The sequence below is a fragment of the Spermophilus citellus genome (assembly GCF_964194105.1).
Source record: "Spermophilus citellus genome assembly, chromosome: 13".
Lineage (NCBI taxonomy): Eukaryota > Metazoa > Chordata > Mammalia > Rodentia > Sciuridae > Spermophilus > Spermophilus citellus.
Genome location: NC_138193.1, coordinates 9,349,569 through 9,370,420, shown reverse-complemented (window position 1 = coordinate 9,370,420; position 20,852 = coordinate 9,349,569). Strand labels below are relative to the sequence as shown.

The 20,852-nt window shown below is 56.5% G+C and overlaps 2 protein-coding genes across 2 annotated transcripts; both read left to right on the top strand.

Moving 5' to 3' along the window:
* The first annotated feature begins 2,630 nt into the window (after positions 1 to 2,630).
* DUSP2 (dual specificity phosphatase 2) lies at positions 2,631 to 5,157 on the top strand. The gene is made up of 4 exons (XM_081264783.1): positions 2,631 to 3,507; positions 3,598 to 3,719; positions 4,048 to 4,267; positions 4,358 to 5,157. The coding sequence occupies exons 1-4, from the start codon at positions 3,120 to 3,122 to the stop codon at positions 4,570 to 4,572; spliced, it is 945 nt and encodes a 314-aa protein (XP_081120909.1). The 5' UTR covers positions 2,631 to 3,119; the 3' UTR covers positions 4,573 to 5,157.
* A 2,815-nt stretch (positions 5,158 to 7,972) lies between these two features.
* Positions 7,973 to 17,757, top strand: ASTL (astacin like metalloendopeptidase; the record flags this gene model as incomplete). Its single annotated transcript, XM_081264561.1, has 9 exons — positions 7,973 to 8,018; positions 8,656 to 8,781; positions 10,428 to 10,489; positions 11,794 to 11,887; positions 12,272 to 12,389; positions 13,041 to 13,222; positions 14,748 to 14,829; positions 14,917 to 15,071; positions 17,366 to 17,757. 9 exons carry the CDS (start codon positions 7,973 to 7,975, stop codon positions 17,755 to 17,757), a joined length of 1,257 nt encoding a protein of 418 aa, XP_081120687.1.
* Between the last annotated feature and the right edge of the window lie 3,095 nt (positions 17,758 to 20,852).

The following is a 20,852-nucleotide window of genomic DNA, read 5'->3' as shown; positions in this document are numbered from 1 at the left end:
TCCTCAGGAGGGGCTAGCGCCTGCCTCTCACCTTTGGCGGCTCTGCCCGGGCACCTCGGCCAAGCCACGCACATCCTGGCCTCTGCTTGGGGTGCGTTAGGAAGGAGCAGGAAGGAAACCTCCGGGCCACATCAGCAGGGAACTCTCAGCGTCACCACTGTGGAAGGGAAACCCTCTTTGCGTGGGGCTGGGTGGACATACCGGGAATCCAAAAGGCAGGAGGTGGGCGACGATGAAGCACTCTCAACAGACAGTCACCAAAAGGATATCACAAAGCGTCATCACAAGGTCCAGTTGACTCTCGCGGGTTTCTTTTCTTTCTTTCTTTCTTTCTTTTTCAGGGGAATCTAAATTTTATTTACTTATTAGCTTTTTGAATTTTTAGGTTGAGACAGGGTCTTGCTAAGTTACTGAGGCTGGTCTCGAACTTGCAATCCTCCTGCCTCAGCTTCCCGAGTCTGGGATTACAGGCGTCCACCATAGTGACCAGCTGTGTCTCACAGGTTTTTAATTTAAAATAAAAAAAAAAGTGGTGCCTCAAACTTACTTGGTAGAGATGCTCTGTGACACTCAGGCTGGGAAAAACCCAACAAAACCAGAAGAAATTGAGTGTGGCACCCCACCTCATGCGGTGGTCCCTTCACCGTCTGGGGATGAGGAGTGGGGTCCTCCCTCTAGAACAGCAGCCTGTGGGGCTCCAGTCTAACCCCTCCCGCTGTCCACCATGTGCCCAGACCCTGCCTCTTCTCTGCTGGGCTCCCAAAGGTCAACTCCAAGTGACAGGGGTCTTGGAGGTGGGGAGCAGACCTCCTGCTCAAGGGTCAGGGGATCTTTAGTCAGAGAAGTGGGAAGGGACGTGGGCTCTTCTACCCCAGCCTTGGGCTTTCACCCAGGTGTTGGGGTGGGAGGTTCCCCTTTGCAAACAGGCGAAGAGAGCCAAGGGGAGCCCCTCCTCTATGGCTAATCAGGCCTCCTGAGCCTGTGTTCCACAGCTGAAGGAGGGACCGTCTCAAAGAGAGTTCATAGACGCAGCCCTGGGCAGGCTCCCAGGGACTGTGCCATTGGTGCAAATCGCCTTCTTCAATGCCCTCCCACTCTGCAAGGGACACGCCAGGCCCCAGGAGGTAAGAGGCGTGGGAGTTGGCTCTGGAGCCTCCAGCAGGCTGAGCAGATTTCACTCCTGTGTCAGGGATCCCAGCTGCCCACCCGCCCCCCCCCACCACAGAGCTGGAAGGCTGAGGCTTCCAGCAGGGCAGGTGACGCGGGCCCCCTAGGTCAGCAAGACTGGACCTGACGCTCCCCCTGCACGCTCTGTAATTTGCCCTGGAAGCGGGCATTAAGTCATTTGGCTGGCCGATGGCAAGGATAAGTGCCCCTATCAGCCACTGGCATCTGTGGCCCAGACTCCCTGGCTCTGCTGTGGGCCCTGCTGCATCAGCCTCCGGATTGGCCCAGCCGGGAGGCGAGGGGCCTCGGCTGCATCACCCACAGCCTCGGAGCTCCTGTGGGAGAAGGGCTGGTTTGTTGTGCGCTCCCATCTGATGCTGAGGCACCAGAGGGCGGGTAGCCCAGGAATCCTTGGCGACTCCGGGCTTCTCTCCCCCGCATGCCTGGTGCCCCCCAGCACATACACGTTTCAAGCTCCATCTCAAACACATAGGAACTGCACATAAATAATGCTCTGACACAGGGACACATCAACACACCATGGTGAGGAATTCCGTAGGGGACTGGGGACCCACACAGGTCCTAGATGTAGCCCTCCAAGAAAAATGGGGAGATGGGGGCCTGCAGGGGAACTGCAAGGGTCTTATAAAAGGCACCTGGGGATTGGGCTCTAAAATCCCACGCAGCTGGTGGCTGGTTGGATCAGCTCCAGCTCCACACTGTCCCCACCTACCTGAACTCCTCTGCTTAGGAGTTCAGCCACCCACCAGCATTTCTTGCCCCCAGCCCAGGGCTCAGATCCTCCTTCACACCTGGCCTCACCACATCCGCTAACGTTGGGGTGGGGGAGGGCAGAAGGGGTGCGATCACTGGGTTCTGCATTCTGATTGCTGGAGTGTTCCTGCCAAAGGTCCCAGGCCCCTGCCATCTGGGGAGAGGGTGTCATGCTGATGGGCTGGGGGCTGTGGAGGAGGCAGGCTCTGTCAGTGGTTCTCCTTCTTCCCCTTGAAATTCCCACCAGGCAAGGCCCAGGGAGAGCCCAGCAGCGTCAGCAGAGTTCCCCTTCAGAGCCAGCCTGTGACATGGGGAAATGCTTCTCTCTGGGCCCCTGGGGGTTTCCCTGGGCCCCAGGGGAAGAAGCTCTGCCTCACTCATAACTGGAAACTCATCAGTGGCCCCTGCTTTCCCCTCTGAAAGCAAGCTCACCCCCACTATGCCAAAGTCCAGGGGTTTGGAGTCAAGAGACTATGTTCTGGCTAGCCTGGCCACTAACCTGCCTCAAGAAGCAGATTGGTCTCATCTAAGCAATTGGGGTGGGGGGTAAGAGGGGCAGGGGAGAGAAAGACCCTCCTGCCTAAGGTCTCCCAGTAGGGACGCCCCATTCTCCCTTGTAGGATCATCTGCGACAGATTTTTGTTCTAACAAACTCCTAGGAAGAAAACCCCGAGAAAAGGAAAAGGCAGAGGAAGCAGGGACCAGGGACCCCAATGGCCAGAAGGGCATCAGGGACCAAGGAACCCCAAAGGCCAGAAGGGCATCATCTGAGAAACTGAGTTCCCAAGGGCTGAAAGGCTTAAAGCCGGTCAAAGGGCGGGAGCAATCTTCCGAGCTGGGGTGCAAAGATCCGGGAGGGGCGCGTTCGGACCCCAAGACTCCGGCGAACACCCCCGCCTTAGGAACTGGCCCCGGTTTCCTCCCCTGGGGCTCCCCTCCCCAGCCCGCCCCGGGGGCGCCAGGCCGCCCGGCCAGCGCCCCACGAGAGGCCGCGGGGGCGGCGCCGGCGCCTTCCTGCTCTGCCCTTGTATGGTGACCCGGGAGCCCGGCCCCCCAGTACTTAAGCCCGGGCGCGGCAGCGAGTGCCCAGAGGCGATAGATCAGGCTGAGCGAGCGCCGCGGAGCCCGGAAGACGAGCGAGAGGCGAGAGAGGCAGAGGCTAAGGGCAGCGGCTGGGCATGGGGCTGGAGGCGGCGCGGGAGCTGGAGTGCGCGGCGCTGGGGGCGCTGCTGCGGGAGCCGCGGGAGGCCGAGCGCACACTGCTGCTCGACTGCCGCCCCTTCCTAGCTTTCTGCCGGCGACACGTGCGCGCCGCGCGGCCTGTGCCCTGGAACGCGCTGCTGCGGCGACGCGCGCGCGGCCCGCCCGCTGCCGCCCTCGCCTGCCTGCTGCCGGATCGTGCGCTGCTGGCGCGCCTGGCCCGCGGGGAACTGGCGCGCGCGGTGGTGCTGGACGAAGGCAGCGCCTCGGTGGCAGAACTCCGGCCCGATGGCCCCGCGCACCTGCTGCTCTCGGCGCTGCTACACGAGACCCGCGCCGGGGCCACCGCCGTATGCTTCCTGCGAGGTGAGACCCGAGCCCGCCCGCCTGCCCGCGCCCGGCCCTGGCCAGCCCTGCCCGGCCCTCCTGGCTAACCTGCCCGCGCTCTTCCTGCAGGAGGCTTCGACAGCTTCCAGTCCTGCTGTCCCGATCTGTGCTCTGAATCCCCTGCCCCGGCGCTGGCCCCCACAGCCACCGAAACCAGTAGCTCCGACCTCAGGGTTCCCATCTATGACCAGGTGAGCTGAGATCAGGGCTTCTTGTCACTGTCCTCCCTCCCCTGGCTAGCCTCTGGGGAGAGCGAGGAGTCTGCCTGTGTGTGTGTGGCCGCATGCAAAGGGCATGGGTTATGTTCTCATGGGTGCTTTGGGGAATGAGGTGGGTGGGCTAATTTGTGAGTGTGTATCTGTATGGTGTCCCCTTGTGTCCTTCTCACATTCCTGACATGTGTCTCTGGTCAGGGTCTGGCCAAGGGCTCCTCTTGTCTGGGGCTAGTCCGTGTCTGCCTGTCGGGCTCACACTGTCCCTTAAGGCTGAGGAGGTCTCACCACCCCCTCTCTCCTCCAGGGTGGACCGGTGGAGATCTTGCCCTACCTGTACCTGGGCAGCTGCAGCCACTCCTCTGACCTACAAGGGCTGCAGGCCTGTGGCATCACAGCCGTCCTCAACGTCTCTGCTAGCTGCCCCAACCACTTTGAGGGCCTTTTCCTCTACAAGAGCATCCCGGTGGAGGACAACCAGATGGTGGACATCAGTGCCTGGTTCCAGGAGGCCATAGGCTTCATCGGTAAGAGGAACCTCAGGGGAGGAGATTGAGGGCGCCGCCTTCTCGCCTGGGCATCTTCCGAGCTGACTCCCGTCCCCATCTCCTTTGCAGACCTGGTGAAGAACAGCGGAGGCCGGGTGCTGGTCCACTGCCAAGCGGGCATTTCCCGCTCTGCCACCATCTGCCTGGCGTACCTGATACAGAGCCGCCGGGTGCGGCTGGATGAGGCCTTCGACTTTGTTAAGCAACGCCGCGGAGTCATCTCCCCCAACTTCAGTTTCATGGGGCAGTTGCTGCAGTTTGAGACTCAGGTGCTGTGTCACTGAGGCAGGGACCCTCTGCCTGCCTCCCTACCACGTTGGCCCTCACAATTTCTAGGAGGAGCCGAGTGGGGACAGGTGGGCTCCCGATGGCCTAGAGCATCCCCCTCGTCTTTGGAGGCCTGTTGCATCCCCTGGGGGACTGGCCTTCCCACCTGGTGCTCTTCTGCTGGGAGTTCAAGGGCTGGCCCTTAGGAGGGGACAGAGCAGAGGCACATCTGCTTTCCCCTCCACTCCTGTGGTAGAAATGACTGGACTCTACATTCATGGACTCTCTGGTCCCTTCACCATGTTGAAACCCTTGGCAGCCCGAGAGCCCTAAGGAACAAGCTGTGACAACAGGGAGCCCTGTCTAGGGGTGTCCACTCTGGGTCCTGGAGCCCAAGCCAAGCTCCTGGGGGAGCTAGGAACTTGGAAAGTGAGGCGTGTGTCGTGTTCCGGACCTCTGACCTCTTGCTTACGCATACGTGAGCGTTTCTTGCCCGCCCATGTTGGTGCTGGAAAATTATTTGTGTTCAACTGACATTTAAGGCTCCCTCCCCCACTTCCTCCCAGCCCTGTGGGCGGGGGTTGGAAACTTAGCACTTTATATTTATAAGAACATTGTGGATGTGTCAATAAAATATTGTTTTGTTAAAAAAAAAAAGCAACTCCCCGAGTGTCTGGTCTCAAGTTCATTCTTGGGGAAGGCTTGGAAGGAAGCAGCAGTCTCTCAACTCTCACCGCACCCCCTGCCCTGGCCAGGCCCAGGCCTCACCTGGGCTTGTCCAGGCTGGGCTGTGCCCCCAGGCCTCACCCGGGCCGGGGTTCATAGGAACTCCCGTTTCAGAGCCATTCCTTGTCCCCAGAAGAGATGTGGCCCGGTGTGTGATGAGGGGACATATCACTAGGGATTAGTAGCTTTCATACCCACCCCACTAGCGTGTCCTCACTGAACATCAGGTGAGTGCCCAGCACAGGACATAGCGTCTGTGGACACCTGGAACAGGGAACCATCCCAAGCCAGAAGCAGAGGGGTACGTGCTGAGGCTGGGGCCGGTGCTGTGATCTGCCAGGGAGCAGAAGTGCTGAGCCCAAGGGGGTGGCCATGCGGGAGCCTCACCATGACACTTCAAGCCTCTCAAAGTGTCACCCAGCCCACTCCATTTTTTCCTCCAGGACTCACTCAACCTCTCTGCCCCTTCCCCCCAAAACTGTCTTCCATCATTCTGAGTGTCTGGCTTTTTTGAGGGGGGCATTGTGTTCAATAGTTAGGGACCCAGTTTTTTATTCTTATTTTTTTGTGCTGAATTCAGGGCTACTTAACCACTGAGCCACATCCCCAGCCCTTTTTGGTATTTTATTTAGACACGGGGTCTTGTTGAGTTGTTTAGGGCCTCGTTAAGTTGCTGAGGCTGGCTTTGAACTTGCGATCCTCTTTCCTCAGCCTCCTGAGATGCTGAAATTACAGGTGAGTACCACAGCACCTGGCTTATTTTTAATAGTGGTGATAAAAACAACAGTGTACCATTATTACCATTTTTAACCTTTATTTTATTTATTCTTTTTTTTTAAAGAGAGAGTGAGAGAGAGAGAGAGAATTTTTAATATTTATTTTTTAGTTTATGGCGGACACAACATCTTTGTTTGTATGTGGTGCTGAGGATCGAACCCGGGCCGCACGCATGCCAGGCGAGCGCGCTACCGCTTGAGCCACATCCCCAGCCCCATATTTTATTTATTCTAATTAGCAATATGTGACAGCAGAATGCAATTCAATTCATATTACACAATTTTTCATGTCTCTGATTGAACACAAAGTAGAGTTACACCATTCATATTTTCATACATGTATTTAGGGTAAGGATGTCCATGTCATCCCACTGATTATTACCCTTTTAAGAGTTGAGTAGTTGTTGGGTGCAGACAGTGTCATGTGCAGCCTTCTAGAACTTCCCATCTTGCAAAATGGAAAATCTGCGGATTGCACACTAAGTCCCCAACCCCAGCCCCAGGTGGCCCTTCTTCAACTTCTGCCTATGGATTTGACAACTCTAGGTCCATCAATAAGTGGATCTTGCAGTTTTGTTGTGACTGGCTTAGTTCATTTGTCAGAATGTCCTGCAGGTGAGCTGCATTTCTTACAAGAATCTGTTTCTCTGCCCGAACAGGGTGAATCTTCTTTTCGTTTTCTGAGCACTCTGGTGAAGCGGTCAGCTCCATGCATTTTTTAATGTTATTTTCCCCCAATAGTATTGAGGTGTAATTGACAACATTTGTTATAGGTGTACAACACGGGGCTTTGCCACATGGATTCAGTGTGAATGATGATCACAACAAACCGGTCAGCATACCCATCCCGGGCGTGGGCACCTGTCAGCTCCCTGCTGGGCAGCAGGGCGGTGCCTTCTCTCCTCTTCCTTGGGATCCCCATTCTGTCTTGAGAATCGCTGGACTCCAGGTAGAATGGGAATGTGAGAAGCCCTAGTGGACCAAGCCAGGGTCCTCAGGCCTGTCACTTCCTTCTTTGGGCATCAGTGTGGTTCTGAGTGCCACCAGTTCCTGACCAGGGCTGACTTGTTGCAGGATTTCAATCCAGATGGGGTCCCTGGGTGACCTTGCTAGTGATGAAGAGGAGGAAGATAGGTAAGGAACTTTCTGAATCTGTGACATAGCAACACTGGCTGGTTGTGCGGGGCTGCTGTGGGTCCATATGAGGGTCTGAGTACCTAGAAGTTTCCTTCCTCCCGCATGCAGGCTTCTCTGGGTGCTGGTGATGTGGTGTTTGAGGTGTGCTGATCCATAGAGCCCGCACTTAGAATGGTGCACTTTTCTACATTCATGATTAAAAAAAAAAAAAAAAAAACAACTTATAAAGCCTGTGAGGCCTTTCCCTCCATCCACAGATACACTGGGGTACCTTGGGGACTCAGGTGGCTTTTCCATGTCTGAGCCCAGGGTGGGACAGGAAAGGGGCTGGGGAGCTGCAGGAGGAGGACCTTCCAGCACTGATCCTCCACTGTGCCCGAGGGAGCTCCTTCCCACAGCATTTCTCTGCCCTCTGCTGGCGGCAGAGGATCTCCCAAGTCCACCAAGTCTACGTCCAGGCCTCTTCATCCCCTTCAGCCATCAGGGGTTGGGCCAGGGTCCAGAGGCTCAGGCCTGGGCTGGTGGTGGGGGCCACAGGTAGGAGTGGGAGGGGCTGCAGGGGAAGCTATGGGGAGGGCCACAGGTGAAGGTGGCTGTAGTTGGAGGGGCTGCAGCTGGAGGTGCCTAGGCGGGGCCCTAGATGGAGGAGGGGCTGCAGGTGGGAGCTGGAAAAGCTATTTAATGGGGGCGGTGGGCTAAGACCTGCCAGCAGGCTGTTTCATCCCACGAGGGTTAGTCCGTGTGCTTGTGGGGGCTGCAGGAACCCACCACCGGGAGCATGGCAGGCCTCTGGCTTTGGGGGCTGGCTCTGCTGGCCTTGCCAGGTAAGCTGGCTGCCTGCCCCCTCCTGATGGGCCCAGCCTGTAGGGCTCCATGGGAAGGCTGGTAAGGGCGGCTGCAGAGATCTTAACTGAGCTTAATGGCACCTTTCAGGGTGTTCCTGGAAGTCAGCCCCTGGGGGCTGTGGTGGGGACCTCCTGAAAGCCTTGGGAGCAGAGGCCCTAGCTGGCAGCAGACAGACCTACTTATTTTGGGGTAGGGGTCCCCACTCTAGCCTGGACAGGGCAAGAATCACCCATGCTGAGCCCATTTTCCGAAAGCCTGGGCTGACAAAAGGAGCTGAAGAGCGGGTCTGAGGCCAGCCCTGCCCTGGCCACTGTCCTTAGCAGCTGAGCCCCGGTTCTGCCCCACTCCTGCCGCCATCTTCTGCCACATAGCAGCTCATGCATTTTTAAGCCAAGTGTTGGTCCTGGAAGGGACCTCCCTCCTTGAAGTTGGCTAGGCCTTGTCACCACTGGGGCTGAGTGGGGAGGCCAGGTGATACTCCTACCAGGGGCCTATCCTTCATGAAGGGCTGGGTCTTACAGTTTGGCATCCCAGAGTCACCCTATGTCACCTCTTCTGCCTCACTCATGGGGCACTCTGGGAAGCTAAGCAGTTGCATCCCTCTGTCTGGACCAGGTTGGATCCTTGGAGCATCCTTAGCCTCCAGATGTCCAGGAGCTTGTGACACCGGGGTCCCAGAAGGCCTCACCTCTGAAGAGACCCAGGTGTCCTGGGTCAAGGACATCCCTGCGATTAACCAAGGTAAGGACACTGTCCTCTCTGGCCTGGAGGGGCATGGCATGGGTCATGTGACATAAAAACACCTGGATCCCAACACTTGGATCTGCAGAAAGAGCCGAGGGGCAGAATCTGGCTGAGTGGGCTCTAAGTAGGTAGAGGTTCTGGTACTTTTTTGGTACTGAGGAATGAACCCAGGGGTACCCAATCACTGAGCCACATCCCCAGCCCTTTTTAATTTATTTAGAGACAGGGTCTCACTGAGTTGCTTCAGGCCTTGCTAAATTGCTGAGGCTGACTTTGAATTTGAGATCCTCCTGCCTCAGCCTCCTGAACTGCTGGGATTACAGGCAGGTGCCACTGCCCCTGGCTCAAGGCAAATTCTTACATGGACTTTTCCTCTGTCTTTTCCAGTGGGTTGTAAACACCACAGGCCTTTTTAAAAATTGGCCTGAGGGAAGTAAAGGTTACCGGGCTCTCTGACCTGGGCGCTAAGCTTTATCATCAGCACATGTTGGAAAATGCCTCAAGCACTGTGAGGGACAGGCTGCAGGCGTAACCAGGCTAGGGGTACTGAGACTCAGGACCCCCCATTTGGAGATCTCTGCTGAAACTGAGTGCACACAGGCAGCCTGGGACAAAACTGGTACAAAAGAAGACCGGAGTTCCCATGTCACAGCTGTCGCGGGCTGAAGCATTGGGGAGGCACTAGTGACCTGGCCCTGGGGTGGGTGGGAGTCTGATGGCTGTGGGCGCCATCTTGGAGCCAACTAGGAGCCCTGGCACCTTTTCCTGCTCTGTCATCATGGGTGGTCTGGAGGTACCATCGCCAAGAGTCTTTCTTGGCGTTGACTATCAGAGGCCGTGGAGAGAACTCTCCTGAGCTGGTGGCACCAGCTAATGGAGAACCTGCCACCTCGCTAATGGCTGCCCACGCCCTGGCAGCACCCCTTACTGACAGCACCTGTGAGTGATGGCCACCAGAGCCACCCAGCTGTCCCTGTTTCCTGAGCATAACGTTGGCCAAAGGGAGCCACTTTGGGACAGGGCAGGGGTGCCGTCTGTGGCCCAGCGCTGCCAGGGGACCAGCCCCCTGTGTTCTTCTCAGCCCTTTCCTGCTTCCCTCGTGGTCCCCTGGAGATGGCTCCCTCCTTAGGTCACTTGCAGAAGCCACCATGTCTGAGGAGGAACACAGACAGCCACTGTGGGGAGGGGCGTATGGGAGCTGGCGCGGGTCCCCATCCATGGTGGTGTGAACAGGATTTCCCCCCCCTGTCACCTGGGGGCCTGAGTGTGACAGGTGGGTAGAGGTAGCAAGGAAAATGAGGTGAGCAGGAGACGAGGAGCAGATCCTCAGGAGAGGGACTTGGGCAGGAGTGGGGGAGGGGAGACAGCTGGGGGCCACCTCTTAACAGCAAAGGACCTGGCATTGGGTCTGGACCCGAAGGACTGTGGGAGCTGTGGGTTGTGTTTGAGCAGGGGATGGACGCCTCGGGCTAAGAGGCAACACGTGTGACTGGAGACTGAGTCTCACAGGGGCCGTGTGACCAATCTGAGGTCACACAGTCTCAGCACTCGGAGATACTCTGGCTCCAAAGCTGAAGGAGGCCTCTGCCAGAGCCCGTCCCGAGCCGCCTGGGCCAACGCACATCCTTCTCCCTTCCTCCCAGGGCTCATCCCGGAGGAGACCCCAGACAGCAGCTTCCTGGTGGAGGGGGACATCATCCGGCCGGTGAGTGTGACCATGTGAGGACAGCACCCTCGGTGCCCACCCCGAGGTGTCCAGGGGGCTTGACATCTTTGTTTCTCATACTTGGAGAGACACCTCTTTTTGCCAAGGTCAGGGTGACTGCTCTATTGGGAACAAGAAGCCTGAACTGAGGGAAGGTGACAGCTCAAGTGGCACTAGCCTCAGCCCAAGAGGGCTTCCTGGAGGAGGTTGGAGCCCTTGGGCCCTGCTCAGTACCCTGCCGGGGAGGGGTACTCGGGAAGCACTGGAGGGGGGGGGCGGGGCACAGGCTGAGAGACTGGGGTGGGAGGAGCTGGGTGGCCACGGTGACCCAGGTGAGGGGCAGCCAGGACGAGGGGCCAAGTGAGAAGGGAAGGGGCTGGTGGGAACTGGGCTGGCCTGCGGGGGAGAGGGGACAGGGTTCAGGAGAGCGACACTGTATTCTCAGCCACTCAGCAGGAGGCTCCTGAGTGGGGCAGTGTGGGGTGGGAAGCAAGCCCACCTGGTCTCTGCGCTGGAGAGCCAGAGGCCAGCACAGCTACGTGAAGCCCAGGGGCAGGGAGCTGGTCAAGTGACCCCACTCCACCCCGAGCAAGATCAAGCAGCCTTCTTTGGCCTTTGGGGCAGGACTGCTGGGACCTGTGGAGCCTACACTTGCAAGAGTTCTGGTTGGCGGGAAAACGAGGGAATGGCCAGGGCCAGGGTATTGCCTTAGCATTACCCTGAATGTCCCTGTCCCCATCCGCTTTCCACAGTCAGGGCTGCTCTGAGGGCGGAGTGCTCTGCTGGGGTGCTAGGGTGGGGCTGCTGGCTGGAGCTCACAGCCCTGGGACGCCTGGCCAATCTCGGGCACCAATCTTCTTTTTATCTACTTAATAGAATGAGTTACAAGTTCTGTGACCTCCTGGACCAAGGGTTGGGTGTTGAGCATCACAATTCACATGGCTAGTGCCAGGTGTGGTGGTGGCACCTGTCATCTCAGCAGCTAGGGAGGCTGAGGCAGGAGGAGGGCAAGTTCAAGGCCAGTCTCAGCAACTTAGCAAGACCCCGTCTCAAAAAATAAAAAGGACTGCGGCTCAGTGGTCAAGCGCCCCAGGTCCAATCCCTCAAAAAAAAAAAAAAATCCACATGGCTGGCCTGTTCACTTCCTGTGCTTCTGTCCCTCTTCCAATGGCCTCTCTATCCACACACCATGACCCACCTGTCACATCTTTAGGGTTCTGGTGGCCGGGGGTCAGGTACCCTTGGGGCACAAAACTTGGGTGGCCTGTGTTCCTAGACATCTCTGAGATGTCCTCTCTCCTCAGAGTCCCTTTCGACTATTGTCAGTGACCAGCAACAAGTGGCCCAAGAGTGCCAGCGGTGCTGTGGAGGTCCCCTTCCTGCTCTCCAGCAAGTATGGTGAGTAGGTGGGGTGTAGTGCCCCTTGCTGGCCCAGCCCCTTCCTCGTGCGCTGGGCTCCTGTCTGGCTTCCCCCCCTTTCCTTGGGTGGCCACATCCTTTCTCCTCCCCAAAGGGCCCTTCTATGAGGGTCCTTTTGTTCCCAGGGTCTCCTGAGCCGGGAGAGATGGAGAGGGTCCACATGGGACTGTCTGGTCCCCGCGGGCCACATGGTCACACAGCTAGGGTCTGTCTGGAGCTCCGCCTTCTTCCCTGAGGCTGCTTCTGTCTGACAGCTTGGGGGGAGTGAGCCGGAAGCACCACTCCCAGCCCCCATGTGGACGTCACAGGGCTGGAGGGCTCTGGACCTCAGCTGGGGCTTTAGTCAGGCCGTGTCTCCTCCAGATGAGCCCAGCCGCCAGGTCATCCTGGAGGCACTGGAGGAGTTCGAACGTGTCACCTGCATCAGGTTTGTCACCTACCAGGGCCAGAGAGACTTCATCTCCATCATCCCCATGTCAGGGTGAGTGCTCTGGGGTTGCGGCTCTCGGCTTTCTTTTGTGGCCAGCACAGTAGGACCTGGGTGGGGTTGATGGCCTGTTTCCAGGCTCCTTTTCCTGGGCTCAGATTCCCCCTGTGCACCCCAGGGGTTTGCCCCAGGGGTTCTGGGCCCACAGGACTGAAGCTGGTGATAGGGTAGGTGCTGGGCCCTCATCTGCAGAGCCCACATCTGCCGGAGGCTCTGGTGTGAGTCTGGGCAGGTCTTGGGTCCTTTCTTGGGGTTACATGTGCTGTGGGCATCCAGGTGGACTGAGTCCCCTATCTTCTGAGCCTCTGAGATGGGGGTGGTAGGGTACCCTGCATCCTAGCTCACCAGGCCTTGGTGCATGTGGAAGCTTTGGACTTGGGTCCAGTGGCTCTGGGTGCAGCCTGTGTTCTCCATCATGACATCAGTGCCCATCTCTTACTGGCACCTGGGCTGCTAAGGAGACTTCATTGTGTCCATTTCACAGAAGGCCAGGCAGTCAAGGGACCTGGAGTAGGACAGCAAACCTGGGGCTGGTCCAGGAAGAGGGCCATCTGCTCATCTGTCCTGGGCCTGGGTGTGAGGGAGGGCCTGGCCTGCCCTGGCCCTGTCGGGGCTGCCCCAGCAGCCGTCTCTCTGGTCTTGCAGGTGCTTCTCGGGTGTGGGGCGCAGCGGAGGAATGCAGGTGGTGTCCCTGGCGCCCGCCTGTCTCCGGAGAGGCCGGGGGATCGTCCTGCATGAGCTTATGCATGTGCTGGGCTTCTGGCATGAGCACTCGCGGGCCGACAGGGATAACTACATCCGCGTCAACTGGAATGAGATCCTGCCAGGTAAGGCAGGCTGGGCCTGGAGGTGTGGGGTGCCGGGGGAGGAGGGCAGCAGCTCTGGCCACCTACCTGACCCTATGGGGTTCCTGCTTCTAATACCTGAGGAGTAGTCCAGCTGCCTCTGCCTTGGGCTCTGAGCCTTCGCCTGCCCCCTAATCATGCCTGAGCAGGAGTGTCACCATCTTCATCTCCTCACTGGTACCGTCAGTCACCGTCAGAGCATGGCATCTGGGTGAACTGAGCAAGAGAGGAGCTGGGAGATGGCAGGGTGCATGTGCCAGCTGAGGGGGCCCAGGGCAGTACCGCAGGTGGATGTTGACAGGGATGTGCATCAGGAGCCCAGGGGACTGAGGAGGCGGGTGTTGGAGTGGGCCCCAGCTCTGCCCGTGAGCAGCTGCTGCGAGCTGGGCATCTGGTTCCAGGGATGGGGGAATCCCTGCTCTTGTGGCTTGGTGACCTGATTCTGGAGGTAGGATGAAGGACAACTGACTGATATGAGAAGGGTACCAAGGGGTTACAGGAGGAGTCGGGGGGGGGGGCTTCCTGAAGGCAGAGGGTTCTGACCAGAAGTGGGAGCTCCCCTGGGGCTGTGGTGTTGGCTCAGGGAAGGTACCTGAGGTCCAAGACAGAAGCACATGGGTAACACCTTACAAAGGGACCAGGATTGAGAGACACTGTAGGGGGGTGGCAGTGACAGATGACTCTGTACCCAGCAATCTGAGACCACATCTTTCACGTGCTCCTGGAATACTCGTGAACATTTGCCCTGAGAAACGCCACGTTTGAAAAGGCTGTTAAGACAAGGTTCCGGTCATGACCATAAAATAGAAACCAATAGCAGATCAAAGTCAGAAACATCTCCCACTTAGGTTTGTTGTTGTTGTGTTTCATTTAATGTCTTCCTTTTGGCTCTGGAGTTAAACTTCGGGGATTCTCAAAAACAAAATTATAGAAACCTTTAAAAGGTTTGTGGCTCAGGCGACCTTGGGGAAAATGTGTAGATGTATGTGAACATATTCATAAAAATAGAGAGGTGCTGGGTGTAGCTCAGCGGTAGAACACTTGCCCAGCAGGTGTGAGGGGTGTGTGACCTGAGGCAGAGGTCAAGGTGGAGCTGCTGCTGGGATGGGGCTTCATGGCCACCCCTGGGTGGGATAGCAGACCTTTAACGCTGGGTCAAGGAGTAGATGGAGCAAGGCATCCAGGACACTGATCAGCATGTGACTTCATAGAAGCTGGGGGTCTGCAAAGATTCGGCCCATACAAGGTGATTTTGAGAAGGAGAGGTAGGGAGAACTGGTAGGTGCATGTCCCTGGCCAGCCACATGTCCCTTACTTCTGCATCACCTGGTATGGGTTTAGATCCCTCCCAGGGCTGGGGGTGAGCAGGAAGGGGTACAGAAGGCCATAACCAGTACAGGAAATTACACACTTAAGCTGAAGGTCTGAAACCACAGCTAAGTGGGTTGTCAGTGCCTGCCGCTGGTTCTTTTTATACATCTCCAGATTGCATTTTTTTAAAAATAAGGCTTTGAAATCAACTTCATCAAATCTCGGAGCAGCAACATGCTGGCGCCCTATGACTACTCGTCGGTGCTGCACTACGGGAGGTGAGCATCCCTCTTCTGAACCTCCTTCCCCTGCCCTGTCCTCCCAGCCCTAGTGTGACTTGGCTTTGCCCCACCCCTGGGTTCCAGGCTTGCCTTCAGCCGGCGTGGGCAGCCTACCATCACACCACTCTGGGCCCCCAGTGTCCACATTGGCCAGCGATGGAACCTCAGTGCCTCAGATATCACACGAGTCCGCAGGCTCTATGACTGCAGCCCAAGTCTCCCTGAGTCCCAAGGGAGAGGTGAGTGACACGGGAGGGTGACTTGGGCTGGAGAAGGCTCTGGTCCTAAAGTAGGGTCAGGGAGGGTAAAGTGGTAGAAGATGAGGTTGCAGAGGGGAGAAGATGAGGTGACAAGGGGACTATCACAATTGATGTAGGGAAAGCATTTGGAAAAGTCAACACTCACTTGTGATTAAAACCTTTTAGCAACTGGAAATAGAAGAAACATTCTACTTAATGCAGTCTACCAAAAACCTAGAGCAAAACCATCTTTAATGTTAAAACATTAAACCAGGACCAAGACAAAATTTCCCACTATTGTCCCATCTAGTGGGACAATATATATAGAGAATAGTGGTCTTATCCCATTGCAATATGGCAAGAAAAAGAAGTTTGAGGACTATAAGGGAAATAAAAATTGTCACTAATACTAATTATATTAAAAACAGAAAAATCTACATTGGTGACTATGGTAATTTTAAAAGGTAAATGTAATCATTACATCAGAATCAATTATACTTCTATTTACCCTCAGAAAACATAACTTTCGAGAAAGATAGCATTGATACTACTAATAAAAACAAGACCCTGAGGAATAAAAGTGACCAAGCTATATAAAACTTCTAATGGAGGAAAACACTCATTTTAAAAATACTTAAATACATAAACTGGTTTGATGGTGCACACTTGTAATCCCAGCAACTGGGAGACCGAGTTGGGAAGGTTGAAAGTTTGAGGTCAACCTCAGCAACTTAGGGTCTTGCTAAATTGCTTAGGACCTTCTATCTCAAGATAAAAAAGGCTGGGAATGTAGCTCAGTGGTACAGTACCCCTGGGTTTAGTCCCCAGTACCAAAACAAACAAAATCCCCCAAATTTAGGTAAGTATCAGTTATTGATAAGCAAACTATTTTTTTTTTTTTTTGGTGTTCCTGGGAATTGAACCCAGGGCTTTCACATGCCAAGAAAGAACTCTAGTACTGAGCTACATCCCCGGCCCAAGAAAATGTTTCAAAAATTCACATCTCTTCAAGTAGCTCTATAGATTCAATAAATTCCCATTCAAAATTCCAACAATTTTGATGACATTGACAGGGTGATTCTAAAATTTATATAGCAATATGAAAGGCCAATAATAGCCAAGACAGTCCTGAAGAAAAATAAGCAGAGGCATTTGCCTTAACACATGTTGTCATAGTTTATGAAGTATTCATATAAAGTATACAAAATGTTTAAATATATATGCTTCCAAATGTGTTATAGAATACGTAGCATATAAAGTATCTTTAAATGGAGATCAAGGATAGACAATTGCCCAGGGAACAGAATGGAAAGGTCAGAAATGACTTTGACTCAAGTGGGACCTCCATAAGGGACATTGATGATCACAAGGGAAATAACATCTTGGTCATTAGATGGTTCTGGGACAGCTAGGTTTCTGCCTAAAGAAAAGAAATCAATTCCTAACTCATACCATGTACAAATTTCATTATGTACAAGACTTCCATGTAAATGGAAGTGGAGTGGGGGCCTAGGAGGTGGTAGTGGATTCAGATGCTGGGCCAGGTCCAGAGGGACAGTGTGGGCTGTGAGGACAATAGGACTGGGTGGGAGGAGTGGCTGGTGTGTGTGGATTGGCTGTTGCTGAAGGACGGACGGCAGGGTGGGCTGACTGGGAGCCTTTGTGTGGGCAGGAGTGACAGGGTGGAGAGAAGCCTAGGAACAGGCCACATCACTAGGGCCTAGAGTGGGGAAGAGCTCCAACAGAAGCAAGTGGCTGGAGCTGGTCTTGTCTGGATGGGGCAGCAAGGAGGACCTGACCCTCTCCTGGTGCAGACCAGACCTGAGGGCACTCAGCCATGTCCTCCTGGTGTCCTCCTGGGGCTTGGCCATGGCTACAATAATGGCTCTTGAGGCACCTTCAGATGGAAGAGGTCAGGGGTGGTCATACACAGAGCAGCCCAAGGAAGGGCCTGGAAGGCGAAGGTTCTGGTGATAAGTCAGGTGGGCTAATGGTCAGGGTGGCCTGGGGCACAATGGGGAGGTCGTGGATCTGAACAATGGGGTCTCCTGGTGGCGATTTCAGGGACCGTGTGGGGAGGGAGGGGTGGCTCTGTTGTCCTGGTCCCTGGGACTGCAGAAGTGTGGGTCTTGAGGGTATCAGGCAGCGGCTCAGCAGGACTGGCTGGTCATCGCCCAGCTGTGAGCTGGCCTGGGCACCCTGGAGCATGCTGGAGCCAACTCTGGCTCTTTGCAGCTGAACATCTACTTTCTCGCTCTGATTCTTGGGCCTGACCTCCTGTCCCTCCTCTGCAGGGTTCCAGGAGGACAGCGATGGTCGGAGTCCCACCCCCGATTCCAGGCCACACCTGCAAAGACTTCTGGAGGCACTGTTGGCGGGACCCAGGAGCCCTGATACCCACGGCCTGAGGCCTGGAGGACAGCGTGTAGCTGCTGGGTCTGTGGAGAGCCCACACAGTGGGCAGCTCCCTGCCTGGAGGCAGCTCCATGTGGAAGCCTTGGCTGCTTCCCCAGGCCCCGCAGCAGGAGCGCCTGGCATTGCTCTAGAGCAGCCCTGGCTGGCCCCAGAGGCCACCATACACCCACTCCCAGAGGCCAGAGACCAGCCAGTGTCTGCTCTGGGGAGCCCAGCTCTGCCAGGGGACTATGTCCCCAGAAGTCCCTTCAGAGGAATGTTCAGAGATTGAGCTTGTGGCCTCTGTCCCCAAATGGGGAGCACAGGTTCTGCCTGGAAGAATGGATTCACCAACCCTCTGTCCCTCTGGGCAGCATCCCTCCCTGTCTTTTATCCCCCAACCTGGCCACTCTCTGAGGCCAGGCTACTCCCTCTGTCCTCTCTCCATGGTGTTCCCCAAGGGCCTAGGGACAGAGTGACCCTCAGGTTCTGTCATAGGGGAAGGCAGGCCTAGCTCTGCTCGACTTTTGCTCTAGTCCTGGAGGATGCAGAGAATGGGAGGTGACATTCTCCAGGGCCAGGATCCTGAGGGGTGAGGAAGTTCTAGCCCTGAAGGCCCCTGGGAGCCTCCTGTAGCTGAGGCCCCCGCCATGGACAGATGGTGCTGCCCTCCTTCTGCCTTGGTCAGGCCTCAGTGGGGAGTTCTCTGGCTCTGCCCCTGGAACAGCCTCCCGTCCCTGATGTCCAGAGGCTGAGGATGTAGCCCTGGTCTCCAGCTCTGCTCTCCAGGAAGCTCCGAGAGCCCAGTTCTCTCCCCTGAAGGGCAGGAGGACAGTGGCCTTGGGGCACCACCTGTGGGAAGACCAGGAAGAGGTGAGGCCCCACCAGGGCCACACAGTGGGAACCCCAGCTAGAACCCAGACCCGAGGGGACTGGATGCTTATCACCCAGATCATGGTTTCCAGGGAGCCTCGCCCTTAACGGGCTTGGTCAGAGGAGGCCCTGGTGGCCATGGGCTGCTTGACCTCCAGCCACGCTTCCCTCTCCTCCCCAAGCTCCGGGCCTTCCTTGGGAGGTCTGCATCGGGAGCAGAGAAAGTCTGTGTGCCAGTGGGTGGGTCTGGGCCAGGAGTGCCCAGGGGCGCCATTCTGGAGCCTGTCAGGTCAAAGAAGTCCGTGTTGGGGTGGGAGGGGAGCAGGAGCCAGTGATAGTGGGGGCCTCAGCTATTTGGGGGGGGAACAGAAATAAAGTTGGGTGCTTGCTGCATAAGCCGTGCTGTGCTGATCACCCCACGTGTGTGGGAACCGTCAACCCTCCTGGCTGCCCTGGGAGGGACCGGAGTGGGGTCGACCCACTTTCCAGAGGAAAGAATCTTCCGAAGGCTGTGGACCTGCTCAGGGAGGCGCACAGAGGAAGCATCTGGCCTCCAGTTCCGGGGAGAACTTGGATGTGGCCAGACTCCTGGAGTGGTCAGTGCTGAGGCTGTACCGGGGGACATAGGGCCATGTTCATGGGCCTTTGCAGCCTCTGTCCCCAGTCTATCTTGGGGGTTTCAGTCTAGAGTTCCCTAAAACGGAACAGGGGCCCAGTCTTGGGCGTTAGCTTCAGGGAAGGTCCCGGCAGGGTGGGGTGCCCCTTTTCAGGTCTCTGGACTTGGGGTGAGGGGTCAGTGTTGATATCAGAATGGGTGCTCCTAGAAGGTGGCAGCACCCTAGGAGACCCCAGGTAGAGGCCCTGGGCCACCCTAGGATACAGGCAGTGCGGTAGCACCCCAGTGATCAGAAATAAGTGTGACTGCTTGGCGATCTATTAGCCTCTGAGTGGCCGCTAGGCCCCTAGACGGGGCTGGAGACACTGGGAGCCGCTCAGAGGAGTTGGTGTGCTTTGTACCATGTCCAGCCCTGCCCTCTTGCCCCCTGCTCTAGCTCTCGGGCTGCCTGGTGGGAGACCCCGTAGGAAGGGGCTCTTGGTCTCCATCTGGATTCTCCACAAGATGGGGCTGGGGAGGCTGGAGGCCTACCTCTTTGGAGGTAGTCATGGAAAAGCTGCCATTATGCCCTCCTCCAGGAAGCCACCTGCCACTGCAGAGCGCCGGCCAGCTCTGGGCCCAGCCTGGGTGATGAGAGGCCCCAGGGGGGTTAACCGAGCCAGGAGCTAGCTTCCCCTCCCACAGTCCCCAGCCATGGAGCTAGTGGACTCATCAGTCCATTCACTCATTCAGCAAACACTGAGTGCTAGGGGCCAGGCAGGCTCTCTTGGGTTCCATGTTAACAAGGAAGTGTTAATATTCTCAGGAAGCTCATCAAGGGTGAAGAGAGGGCTGAGGGAATAATCTGGCAAGTAAGGCATCTGCTATTGACAAGTGACAGGGGAGGAGCCCTCCTTTAGGTTGTTGGTCAGGAAGGGCCCTCTGAGGATGTGACATTTCAGCCATTACCTGAAGGACAGGAAGAGGCTACTTGTGAAGGTTCAGGAAAGAGCTGCGGGTACAAAGGCCCTGGGGCAGGAAGATGCAAGGTGTGCTGGGCCTCCGAAAGGGGTGGAGAGCGAACAGGACAGGTCAGGTGGAGCTGGGGAAGGTTTTATTCCAAGAGCTGCAGGGGGCGCTGCAGGAGGTTTCAAAGTCCTTCCAGAAGCTCCTTGGAAACCAGTTGGGCAGCAGAGCAGTTGGCCACTGCAGTCATGCAAATAAGTGACGTGGGCTGCAGAGATGGACAGAAGCCGTGCGTAGTGGTGGGTGGAGGCAGAAGCACTTGCAGCTGTGTGCAGTGGGTGAGGGCGCAAGCCTGCGGGGACAGCAGTGCCACAGCCCTGTGAGCCATAGGGATGGCAGGGATGGGGAAGCGGATGTGCTTAGGTCTGAGTCGGCTGCAAGACCTTGATGGGTGGGGAGCAGGTGGGCCCAGCGGGCAGGCTGGGCTGGAGGCCAGGCAGGAGAGCAGGCTGCAGTGTGGTCAGCCTCCAGCAAATGGGAGTCACAGAGTCACCGGGCTGAACAAACCACTCAAGGGTCCTGTCGTCGGGCTGTCCACTGCACCCTGGGATGTTTAGCTACGTCTTTGGCTTCTACTGGCTGGAAGCCAGTGGTCACCTCCCTGCGCCAGGGAGTTGGGACAGTCAAAGGCATCTCCAGGCGTTGCCAAATGTCCCTTGTGGGGAGACGGGAATGTCATTCCCAGAACCACTGAGAGGGAGCTGAGAAGCAGTGGGCTCTGAGGAAGACATAGAACCATGAGAATTCCCAGAAAACTGGAAATGGAGCCACCATTTGACCCAGGGTCCCACTCCTCAGCACATACCCCAGGGACTTAAAATCATCATACTATAGTGATGCAGGCACATCTGTGTGTATAGCAGCACAATTCACAGTAGCAAAACTATAGAACC

Excerpts from the sequence above, each read along its gene's own strand:
- DUSP2 (XM_081264783.1), top strand. The coding sequence starts at position 3,120 with ATGGGGCTGGAGGCGGCGCGGGAGCTGGAGTGCGCGGCGCTGGGGGCG. Across the intron at positions 3,508-3,597 it reads CGCCGTATGCTTCCTGCGAG|GAGGCTTCGACAGCTTCCAG; the intron begins GTGAGACCCGAG and ends CTCTTCCTGCAG. Across the intron at positions 3,720-4,047 it reads GGGTTCCCATCTATGACCAG|GGTGGACCGGTGGAGATCTT; the intron begins GTGAGCTGAGAT and ends TCTCTCCTCCAG.